At 35.1% G+C, this 13,045-nt stretch overlaps 1 protein-coding gene across 4 annotated transcripts in view; it reads left to right on the top strand.

The window, feature by feature from the left end:
• The window catches only part of LOC145687909 (ubiquitin carboxyl-terminal hydrolase MINDY-1-like), a 67,105-nt gene that overhangs the window by 26,964 nt on the left and 27,096 nt on the right, over positions 1-13,045 (top strand). For all 4 annotated transcript variants that reach the window (XM_081761465.1, XM_081761464.1, XM_081761463.1 and 1 more), the window contains exons 4-6: positions 2,534-2,724; positions 6,335-6,477; positions 8,080-8,273. In XM_081761465.1, coding sequence (XP_081617591.1) covers positions 2,534-2,724; positions 6,335-6,477; positions 8,080-8,273 — 528 coding nt within the window. The remainder of the gene's footprint in view (positions 1-2,533; positions 2,725-6,334; positions 6,478-8,079; positions 8,274-13,045) is intronic.

The raw sequence follows: 13,045 nt of genomic DNA, 5'->3' as shown, positions 1-13,045 counted from the left end.
AAATTACATTTACTGAAATTCATAAACTGCATCATGAATTGGGACGCATGAAATTTGTTGTCTGTCCTTGTTTCGATTCTCTGTCCTTCATACAAGGATCAGGTTTTTCGAATCAATATTACACTTAGCCTACAAAATCCCTATTAAACAATGGCAAGGGAAATCAGAAGAAAAAACCATAGTAAAAGAGAAAAGAAATTCAAACCAGTTTCAGAGAAGAGATGGGTTTATTAGTGGATGTCCCTAGGCAAGGCCATGGCAATACGAAGGATGAGAACACTTCAGGGAGGTTTTTTGCTGACCACGAAACTGCTACCCGAATAACTGGTGTGGATTTAAACTTGATTTAAAAAATTAAGATTATTCTGTAGGCAATTTCTAGCGGTTATGAAATAGACATGGAGAAATTTCAGAACTTCGCTACTGCCACTGCAGAACTTTATGTGAAACTACATAATTGGTACCCGATGACTCCAGCCCTACATAAAACTTTAATTCATGGTCCAGCAATCATAATACATGTAATTTGGCTATTGAGCAACTCTGAGAGGAGGCAGCTGAGGCTAGAAACAAACATTTTCGAATTAGAGGACGCAGTTGGCAAAAATAGCAGCCGTTTTCAATAAGCGACATCCTGATTGCGTCCTCCAGCCAAAAGGACAATTTCGATTCTTTCTTCTCGAATTAATATCCGATCCTACCTACAAGAAAGAAAAAAAAAGTAGAGACAGTCAGTTTCCGTCCATACAATGCTCCACACATAACAAAATTTTAAGTCTGTAAGATAACATAACCTATCCTAAATTCATTTACAACTTCAACACCGTTGCAGATTTTGGAAAAATAACATTATCGCTGGATTTCTCTTCAAACGGGGATGTTGTTTAATATGTCGCATGACCATATTGCCATTTAAAATAAACAAGTTGATTCCAATATGGAACCACCAAGATGGCGGACGACAAGCTTAACCACGTCATAATGTTTTCCCCTACCACCAACATTGATCCCAGTTAACTTCGGATCGACTGCATGTACAGTTTCTCAAATATTTAGCCCGGTTCAGAATTTTGTCTACACCCTGTACAGTATATCGTATTGGGGTCCCGGGTTCGATCCCAGCCCCCGCCAAGTGAAATTTGAGGTGGACAAACACCGTGTGCGTGGGTTTTCCCGTTTCCTCCCACTTTCTTCATTCCACCATTTCATTCATTACTCATCATCACCGTCTCCTTTAGCCTAACCGGCATAATCGTAGGACGTAAAACTCAAAGATTTCATTTCAGTATATCGTAAAAAAAAAAAGAAAGAAAGAAAGTGTATTGCTGTTTCTATGTTATGTTTGTGTTACTTTTTATTCATTATTTGATGTAGTAAATGTTAATTAATAGCAAAATAAGAAATTTCTCTTAAAATGTTTCAAAGTATTTACAATAGACAGTTTAAAGCAATAAAAAACTAGTTAATACACACTTCCCTGATTTTCCTGACTGTTCAAAACTGCAGGCATATTTTGGCTATAATGTATCTTTAAAACTGTAGGAAAACACAAATTAATTTAATTTAATCGATTATTTTATGATACTAAATGGTAAATATTTTTGTTCGGGTTTCAAGATTAAATACTCTACTGTGCGACAATGTCGCAGAAAGAAGATACAGGCTGCAAAACGATTAACTAATCTCTAGACGAAAGTTACAGTCGCAGAAAGATTGTCTACTTTGTAAACGAAAATTACGGTTACGGAATTATTTTCTTCGTAAATAAAGCACGATTCACCTTAAGAGACAATTGGCAACCAAGTAGTGCATGAAATTGTAAATTGTTCCCACGAGTTCTTGAAGTTTCTAGTGTCACTCAAAGAACAATGCCAGACTTACCTGAATACATACGAACCCAACAATCACTCTATCATAGCTATTTTTTCTTTATTTCAGACTTCATATTTCTAAGAAATCGTGTAACTAATGACAAAGCAGACGGAAGCTTCGATTCTTTTAATGCATTTTCAATAGTATCATTGTTTTTGACTCATTTTTTACAACTGTTCATAAAATGAACAAAAACAAGAAGTACCTGTTTTGCTTTTATGCGCTTGAAAATTCTACATTATAATTTTTCTGCGTTGCGTTATTACTAAAACGCTTGGAGAAAGTTTTGGGTATTTTGTAAGCCGTCGCAGAAAGTTGGGAAAGTTGAGACTGTAACATAATAACTGCAGAAGCAGGTCTCGAAATAATTTTACCTTGTTACATATTATGGCTAGTTTCTCGTAGTTATTGTACTGTATTGTGAGAAAATGTGCTTGTCGCTTTCTTTGCTACGGCGTATAATGTACCCTTTTAGCCGTGTGATTGTTTTTACTATGTTCTGGTAGGATTCCTTTCTTCCAACTATGTCTTCATAAATATTTCACGGGTATGTTTTTCTCTCTTTTCTTCAAGGGCCGTTCTGTATGTATATCATAATACTATCATCCATAATATGATGCAGTAAACATAGTTTCATTATACTTTTTTTTTTTTTCTGTAGTGTTGCAGATTTTGAGTATACCCCAGGTTGCATCATCTTCGATCTCTTAAATCTCCATCTTTACCATGGGTGGGTGGTTGACCCTCAGTGTCACGAAACTGTAGAAGTAATTGGATCATCTGGATATAACAACTTGGTGGAGATGATTATAGCAAACAAGTGTTCAACTGATCCTGATATGGTCACGAAAGGTAAGTCTTTTGTACCCTGACTAAAGTCATTGTTTTGTTATATTTGCGGCGAAGTGAAGAGATTATCAGTGTAGTGTTGGGAAGGCTTATCATTTGTATTTTCGCCGCTAGATAGGCGACCAGAACAAATACGGTCCCCACACGTATGCTGTCGCATATGTGCAGTAATTTTTCAGTGGCTTAATGGGAAACGCACGATAATGCCATTGATTTGCCCACGATTTTTTAGAAAGCTTACGAAACATGTGAATGACGGTTATTTTTGTTTTGCTACAAGTTTTTGTAGATATTACCAAAAAAAAAAAAAAAAAAATGGACAGTTCAATACCCTAACATACAATCTGCTGCTTGACCTGTCTTGCATGGCAAAGGTCTCCTTGTTTCAGAGCCTGTGACAAAAGTTTTCTATCGGTTCAAGCAAGGAGGATGGCCATGCGTCCGTACAGCCGTCAATTTCAGCATGTGATGGCAGTAAAGATTATCAAATTCTCGTGTCCGTATGAAACATCTAAGTCAGTTGAAATAACAGTGGATAAACTGAACAATGTTGTTCGCGGTTTGTATCTGTCCAAAGGCAAAGCTGAAATACTCACCTCACGAGTTTGAGAGCGCAATTTTCTAGAAGAAAATGTCCTGAATGACTTCATTTCGCAAGCATCGTTAACATTTCGAATATTTCTTTAGAAAAAAGAATACCTTATGTTCTGTTGCTATATTAATGGCCTACTACAAGAACTCGGCATTGCACATGAACTCCATGCATGGTACCTCTTTATAGACGCTTGAAAACTACTGAGTCTCAAGGCGATTTTGCTGAATAACGGGAACCACTTTCCACCCTTTATCAGACACACTGTCTACTTGAAGGAGACTTCAGGAAATCTAAAGCACCTATTAAAGAGGATCAACTGCCTCAAGCGTGGCTGACAAATCTGCGCTGACTTGAAAGTAGTTTTTCTTTTGATGGATTGTAAGCAGGGATATACAAAGTACCGCTGTTTTCTTTGTCGGTGGGACAGCAGAGCAAGCGATTTGCAGTAAATCAAGAAAAGCTGGCCTCCGCGAACAGCTTTTAGGCCTTGAGTCCTTTACATATCAAGATTGGTCTTGTCAATACGTGGTGAAAGGTATGGATAAGTATTGAGCATTATGCGAGCATTATGAGCATTATGAGCATTATGAGAGAGTTCTTTTTTAGTTTTTGTTTTTGCGGTGGGGGGCTCAGATCAAACAGCTCTTTAGAGACCCGTAAGTTGGAGACAGTTCTTCAAGGTAAAGAAAAACGACTTTAGGGAGTGTTCCGTCAAGTAGTAGCAAACTTCCAAGGGAGTAACAAGGCCGATATCTAAAGGGTTCTGGTTGAAGATATGTTGGATTTGTATCATGGATTAGGCTGCAAAATATCCCTATAGTTAAACTTTTTTGACTTCTTGGGTTTCTTCTCTGATAACTGCGGACAGGTCAGCGATGAGTACGGCGAATGGTTTCACCAGGACATCATAAAGATAGACCAACGATACCAGGGCAAATGGTCTACCTCAGTGTTACTTTATTATACCACTTCAAAATCTTTGAATAGAAAAATCAGCACCAAGTGCACCGCGGTACACTTCTATAAATCCTGTTCACAACTCGTAAGTTTTCATGCAAACAAACTGTTGCCGTAATCTCTATAGCTTCTTATTGTCCGCCGCTGTTGCTGCTTAAACCTGTTTACGGCAAAATTGATTTAAATCAAATGATCCTTTGTGTTAATCTATGATTTAAACCAAATTTCTTTTGCTTGAAACAGACAAATAAAATGTGATACTTTTGACTATTCTGGGATGTTAATTGAGTCTTAAACTCGCATCTTAATCCGTATGGTGGTAGGATCTTAGCAAGTTTAAGCGAAGTATTAATATTTCGTTTTTTATATTACAGTTCGTGAGCCAAGAATTTTGACAGTGTAATGATTTAATCAATTTCATATTTTGCAGGAGACTTCAGAAGAAAGCTTGAATCCATTCTGCTTCAAGTGTTTTAGTTCAGAATTGCACATGTCCTAGTAATACGTATCATAGCCTTTTTACCATTACTGGAATGTTTACATATACGTATGTGACGGGTTGATCCTTTTGAAATGAGTTATTGAACATAATTAGTATCGACCTCACAATGGGTTTTTATTACTTCACTTTGATCAAAATGCATATCGTAAGGGAGCATAGTTAGCACTTGGCTGGAGCCGGGTTTTTATCTTGTTACTTCCACCAAACTGCATCCTAAGGGGGAGGGTTAAAAGAAAAAAAAAAAAAAATATATATATATATATATATATATATATATATATATAACAAAAGTGTGTATTTCATTATTCCTTCAGCGATAAGCTGAGCAGTATAAAATCTGCATCAAAAATACATTAAGACGTAACTCAGAATTTCCGAAAATCCTGCCTGTAAATGATGAACATTTCTGTAATACTTTAACTTCCTATTTTGTATTCATAAAATGGCGAAAGTGAGAACACAATTGAACCGTTCAAAATAAATTCTTAAACATACTTGGGTTAATTTGAGTATTTATCATTAATTCTACACTTGGATTGAGTTGGGAATTCTAAAGGGGGAGGGAATAAATTTTTCCCAAACAATAATGAATCCTAGAATGACGGAAAAGAGGGTTGAAATATATCTTCCATATATTTGTAATAAACACATTTTCCTCGTGCTGAAATTGGGCATTTTAGCTAGTTGTTTAACACTGTATATAGAAAGGAAAGTGAAAAATATATTTTAAAACCAAAAGCCATTGTTGATTAGAAACACTTCACTACTAAAAGGTCTCACATATTGCGGTATTATTTTTGTTATACTGGGTGCAAATAACTAGAAATTAAATATTTATATTCATACACAATTGATTAGGATATGCAAGTTTACCTTAATTTTACAATTTTAAAGCAAAGGGTACTGATACTCATTATGAAAAAATTATGATGAAAGGAGTATAAAGAATTGTGCTCATTTTACATATTAATTAAAATAATAATAAACTTTTAGAAAGGATATGTACTTGGTGTGCAACGCACTGCAAACTTTTTTTAACAATTTGCAAAATAGTAGCGTATTCTTCATGTGCATATTTTACTTTGGTTCTTTACTGATTAAGATGCTTAAAAAGAAATACGTACTAAGACAATCGTAATTATCTTTCGTTCAATTATTCTGAAGTGATTGCTGAGGATCACTGTAACCACCCACTTATATGTTTGGAGAACAGTAGTTTACTGTCACTAAGTAACTGTGATGAGAAACACCTCGGAGAAATACAATCAATATCAGAAAACCTGCGATTCATTTGTATTCTAACATCATGTTAAAAGGAACTTAAAACTTCGAAAGTTAACCGGATTGAAAAGGAACATGATTTAGGTTGCATTCCGCTTCTTTATAAAAATCAAGTATACGTGATTTAAATTTTAAAAAATCGATTTAATGAAAAAAATGTTTTTTGTTAAAAATGGCGATTTAAAAAAAAAGGTTTAAACTTATTTGCTTTTCTTTTTCGTTTTAAATGATTTTTCCTTTGTGTGTGTATGTGTTCTAATACTAAGTATTTGTTTCAGCTTTAATAGCCGAACAGTTTTTAGAGCGAACTGCCTCTCAACTGACATACCATGGACTGTGCGAACTTCACAACATAATGCGTGAAGAAGAAGTTTCAGTTATGTTCCGAAACAATCACTTCGTCACTGTGGTTAAAACTGGCGTAAGTTAAATATCTAAACTTTATGAAATTAGTATCGTAGAGTGTGATTGAATTTGCATGAATATTACTCGTATGAGTATTGGTGTCGTATTTATAATACATCAGTGAAGGTTTCACAGTGAAATTGCTTTTAAGCTCTCAGAATTTCATGGTGAGATTTGGCGAGTATAAAGAAACTCTTGTTGAATAATTGAAATATACTGTAGGTACTGATATAAAACTGCAATGATTAACGATTTTATTTAACACCACTTTTTTGTTTGTTCTTGCTGCACTTTTTGGTATAAAATGCTTTTAAAATTAAGAGCCTGCCATACTAAAAATAATACAGAATTTACAATTTTTCTTTTGCTTGTTTATTCATAAGTGAAAGGAGATAATTAAATGCAACTTAATACAATCATAGATAATGTTATTCTACAACAGAAAATATGAACCTGAAGAATTTTCTGTGTTGCCATCCATAGAAATTACAGTGTTGCCAGAATAACAATTCCTCCAAAATCTAAGTTAAGGCAGCGACTAGAGGAACGAACTCAACTGCATTTGATTACGTATCATGTTTTTTGCTATACTGTGAACTACTTTATAAATAATCGTAGTATTTAGTTTGTAATAAACAAAATAGTTTTAACATACAGTTATTAAAATTAAATAATAATGTTATTTAAAAAGTAGTTCACAGGATACCTAAACAGCGTGATGCGTAATCAAATGGAGTTGAGTTCGTTCCTCTAGTCGCTGCCTTAACTTAGATTTTGGAGAAATTGTTATTCTGGCAACACTGTAATTTCCACGGATGGCAACACTAAAAATTCTTCAGGTTGATATTTTCTGTTGTAGAATAACATTATCTATGATTGTGGTAAGTTGCATTTCATTATCTCCTTTCACTTATGAAAAATAAGGAAAAAGAAAAATGGTAAATTCTGTATTACTTTTAGTAAGTCAGGCTCTTAATGCTTTGGCTGGGATACCCTACAGTTTACAAAGAAATTATTTGCTGTTCCTTGTGTGAATTTATTCAAGAACTACACGTAGCTTTTGTTTGATTAGAAAGATCTAAATACCTGTAACGAAAGTTTTGAGATAGAGATTAACATAACTACATGAATAGTTTTTGTTCATGAACTTGATGCAGTATCATTTGTAGATGTATCCATAATTACCAAGCCCTACGGTCTCTTCAGCAATAATATAAGAAAAAAAATGTATATCTGTATATTAAAGCATTATAGGCTCTGTTTTATAATGGATAATGAAGAGTATATAAGGATATGCAGAACGCTACCATAGCAGTGTCCACGCAGAATAATAGTTAGATATTTTGCCCGCTCTGTTGAAATATATGCACAGAATTTTAGCTTGATATCCCGTGCAGAAAGATCTTTGAATAAGCCAAAGAGAGGATTGAAAGATAATGAAAAGTTGAATCCTAAAGAGTTAAGTAGAGAATTTTGATTGGATCGGATTGCCATAGGATAGAATTCACTGGCGGGCTTTGCTTTAAACAGTGATAAACTTCGTAGTTCCTTAAGGCATAAGAGTTAGTTACGCTGAAGATGTTCCTTTGCATATCTTAAGTAGAAACTTCCCTTCCAGGGCTCCCTATATCAACTTGTAACAGACCAGGGCTACCTGCATGAACCACGTGTAGTGTGGGAAATGTTGGCCAATATCGAAGGAGATGGCGTATTTGTAGACAGTGACTTCGTGCCTCTGCCGTCTCACGAGGCGAGTCCATTTACGTCTGCATTGCCACTTGACATCACGAAAGAGCAGCAAATATCAGCTGAGTAAGTACTTCTTCTTACCAGTAAGCTAAAATGATGTTTCAGTAAGTGAACATATAAAGTACTAGGGAATGGATTGATAATGATTTTGGAGAGCCGAGGAAAACTGTGTGATTATTTTACTTCGTAATAAGAACATGACGTTTGTTCTGCGCTGCAAGTGTTACATCCAAAACTATTAATTACACAATACTGTTTTAAGTTATGTAACGTTCTGCTCTGAAAAATCTTAATTTTGCTAATTGTTTTTAGAGTTCGAGAAAAAGAAAAAAAAGCAAAGTTTACTTTTAATAACTTTACAGCTTCCATATATGTAAATTTAATAGATGATGATAGGAGAATAGAAAGAAATACAGAGGCCTTATTAAACGCTTGCAGGGACATGGGTTTAGAAGTAAATGCAGAGAAAACTAAATACGTGGAAGTTGATCGGGATTGTAATACGACAAATTATAGATGCGTTAAAATATCAAATAATACTTTTGATAAAATGGATACTTTCAAATATCTAGGATCAGTATTAACAGACGAAAACTATATTCACGAAGAAATTAAATGTCGACTGAAAGCAGGGAATTCGTGTTATTATTCAGTTCAAAATCTCTTGTCGTCGCGAATTCTGTCGAGGAATTTGAAGCTTAAAATGTACAAAACTATAACCATGCCTTTCTTCTGTATGGTTACGAAACATAGTCACTTACTCTGAGCGAAGAACGTAGATTGAAAGTATTTGAGAACAAGATCCTGAGATGAATATTCGGACAGAAGAGGAACGGGAATGGGGAATGGTGGAAACTTCATAACGAGGGATTGCATAATGTATACCAAACATTGTTAGGTTATCAAATCTAGGAGGCTCAGGTGAGCAGGTCATGTAGCCAGAATGAAAGAAAGTAGGAACGCTTTCAAAGTTTTGACTGGAAGTTCAATGGTAAAACGACCATTAGGAAGACCTAAGCGCAGATGGGAGGACAATATTAAGATGGATCTCGCAGAAATAGGAATACAAAGTGGAGACTGGATCCAGTTGGCTAAGAACAGAAGTCAGTGGAGAGCTTGTAACCGCTTTCCGGATCTGCCTCCCTGCTTTCCCACCAACGAGTACTTTCAGGAGACCTGAACTTACCTGGTTAAGACATCAAAGAACATTTCCAAAAAGGATCCTTACAGCATCCATTTACAGAACTTTTCCCGGATCGTCCTCAGGTCTCAACAATGAGATGAGTATCAAGCACCGAGAGGTTCGGATGTCTCGTCTCGAAATCCTCATGGACATCCAGATGATCGTTCAGACCACGACACACAAAAATATCATTCATATATGCAACAAAAACACATTAAATAATATACTATGCTTATTTATTAAATGCACTATGTGTAAAAAAAATATGTAGAAGAAACACAATCACAACATTAAACATTTATATGGATGTAAGCACTTAACTGTTTCCACAAATATAAAATTACGCTTCACATTTCACGACGTTATAGCCCTTTGAGTTTGTATCATATATATATATATGAAATATTATATTTGGGGGTTCACCACAGGTACTTTTCTCACACTAACTAGTGCACATGGGGGATTAGCACTGTGGGGTAACACTAAAGTAATTCCACGACGTAAGTTCCTGGCTGCTGTGAGAAGAATGTGTAAAAAGTTGACAGTAGTATCCAGCAGAATAAGTAGAGGTAGTCACAATGTATAATTAGGATATAGATAGGAACCATTTACTACTTATACGCATTGGGTCTGCGGACCCGGGACTTCACTAAAGGGGGACTAGCCACTTTACAAGTCCTTGGATGGCTTCTAGACGTATGTCCCTTTACTTAATTCTATAGCGAATTAAACGAACGTGTTTACTGTATTGACACGCGGACAAAAATAACACCGAGTTGAGGTGAGAGCTGTATTTGACCGACTGGTCAATGTTGGCAGTTCATTTTAAAATGTAATCAGATTAAGCCACCTGTATGGATATGCAAATTAAATGTTAAAAGAATTTGCGTTAATTCACAGTTAACTGGCGACAATGCAGAAAAACACGATAACTTGGTTGTGAGAACGTGGAGATAAAAACGAACTGAGCGATATGGTTGGCGCTGGTCAGTCGTTCAAACATCTGGTCTCCTCTGGCCTGCCGCAGTATTTCCATAAATAAGTGAAGAAAGCACTTAATTTAATTCCAAATAACTATAGAACGTAGTTTTTGCGTATTAATGAGTAAGGAATAACACTGAGGATCCAGGTAATAGAAATACGATTTTTATACATGTAGTTCATATAATGAATTTGGGCTTTGTTACTCACAAAAATCTTCTTACAATGAAAAAAAAAAAAAAAAAAAAAATGTGTCATATATATGTATGGGTGAACGATGAAAAAGACTTTTGTTCTAATTCATGGGAAAGAAATTGAATTATTAGCAGTTCCCATCGAAGAAAGAAATTATTTGCGTCGCAGAAATAAAGTATAAATTGAAGAATGATTTCTGTCTTTCCAAAATATACAAAGCGTCCATAAAAATTATTTATATAACGTGGTGACGGTTATAAGCTTACGACGTGTGTCTGGATCGTAGATATGTTGAAAACATGCTACACAAGATTTACAGCATAAATGAATAAATGAAGAAAGGAAAGATTGAAACATAAATGGGGTAGTGTTTTTGTCTCATGTCTTCTGGATTACAGCATAAGCCTTACACGGAAAACTGGCACTTCATAATTCTGATAATTTTGAAAGGCAGGAGTAAAAGGTACGGATCACCATACTAAACTATCTCGGTCCAATTTCTTGAACTAAATCATGTTATGCTGTACTTTCATTTTTTGAAATAGAAACAAGATTATCTTTCCGAAAACTTCGCTCGAAGAAAACCCAGCTTCAAAAATAGACTAACATTTGTGGACTTTTTAATGACAAATGATTATTATATATTAAGCTGTTTATGAAATATGGACATAATCGCGTGAGTCGTTTTGGAGAAAATGGTCCGGAAAAATCTCACACCCAAGAATAAACTAGCCCTGTGGATTTTTCGTAGAAAAACTAGTTACATGATACTATAGGATTGTTAGTGAGAAATTGATTTATGAACTAAGAACAAAATCGTTAGAGCAGTTTTCAGGAAAATCACAGATTTTGATTGTCACCCTTCAGTAAACTACCCTTATTTTTGGGATATGAAGAAAATTCAATAAAACGCGTCTAGGGAATCTTATAAAAACCTTAAGTTTTAAATTTCGTCTCGAATCTCGATAGGTTAAACAGAATGGGCTCTAGGTGAGTTAACCTTTATACAATGGGACGAACAGACTTCCAAAAATCCGTTTTTTTTGGCATTTAGGGAGTATAAAACGTGTAAATCCGTTTAGATCTCGAGTTCGATTTTGTCGTCGCTCGAAATTAAGAAAAATGGCAGTGGCGTATTTACGGGGGGACTATCGAGCTCAAGCCTTCCCCCCCTCTCTCGAAATAAGTTCGTTAGTTTTTCGCATTCCACATACAACAATAATCTTTCTTACCATTTTTAAGAATTTCATTGACTGTCATTTTCTTATGCTTTTTGTTCAGAAATAATACTGTATTTGTCAAATTTCATTCCATGTAAGAAATGCGTTCCTTTTTTCTTTATTTCGTACATTGTACTCTTCTGTTTATTTTCTTAGTTGTTACTTTCTTTCGTTTATCCTATCATACTTTCGACCGTTGTTAGTTGTGATTCAAGACGACCGTCGTCAGAGGAGCTGATAAGCGAAACGTGTTCTACATCTCGCATGGATATCAACATAACGGAACTTTAGTTATGATAGCAAAGGCATATTTACATCATTTAGTTATCAAGAAAGGTAAATGTTTGAATTAAAGAAAATCAAAAGGAGTGAGTAAGTGCCACCACCGAATGTCACACCTCCCTCCGCACATTTCCTTCGTAATGATTTAGGTATTATCTTACCTTTCAGTTATTTTTGCTCCCTCCTTCATTCCTCATACCTGGAAGTGTCATCATACAAATATTAAAGGAAGGAAAATTAACTTCATTAAAATTTGTCGGCATCCAAAAGGAAAAATATAAGTACTTATTCACGTGTTGTGCGTACCCTCCCTCCTTGCGAAACAAAATTTTAAAATATGCCACTGAATGTAGGTATTAACTTTCTAAGATCCGATTTAGTCTTTTACGTATGATTCTAACGCTTACATCTAGGTTCTTCTTTTCCTACTTTTACAATTTTAACTTCTGTCGAATATTATTTGCAGCGGCCAGTACGTAATACTAGGAATATGTTTATCCTTTGGCCTCGGTACGTATTATTTTTATATTGTAGGAATATATATCAGAGTAGTAGTTTCCTTTTTTGAGTTAACATCGACTCTTCGAATGATTCTGGTGTATTTTGCTTCTATTCTTTCATAAATGACTGGGCGAAGGATTTCTGGCACAGAAATAACATATATCGTCAGGGTTCCTGCTGGTGAGGATAAATGGTGCAGGTCAGGGAAACTCAGGGAAAAAGACTAGAAATCAGAGAAATTTTATAAAATATATTTTTTCTAACATTAATTGAACATGAATTTCAGCTTAGCCAACCATTAATGATCACCGTGTGGGACATTGCTCAGATTTTTATGAGTGGTAAGTGGAATGTACTTTTGAGGAATTGATTATTATTTGTCTCCATAGAATAAATGTTCTCATATATAAATATTCACCGTTATTTATTCCTTATTTATATGTCAACGTCATTCCCGACACCTGTCAGGAGAG

Source organism: Thermobia domestica, chromosome 6 (genome assembly GCF_964235325.1).
Source record: "Thermobia domestica chromosome 6, izTheDome1.hap1.1, whole genome shotgun sequence".
NCBI lineage: Eukaryota > Metazoa > Arthropoda > Insecta > Zygentoma > Lepismatidae > Thermobia > Thermobia domestica.
The sequence above is the reverse complement of the archived record's forward strand: the minus strand, read 5'-3'. Positions and strand labels throughout refer to the sequence as shown.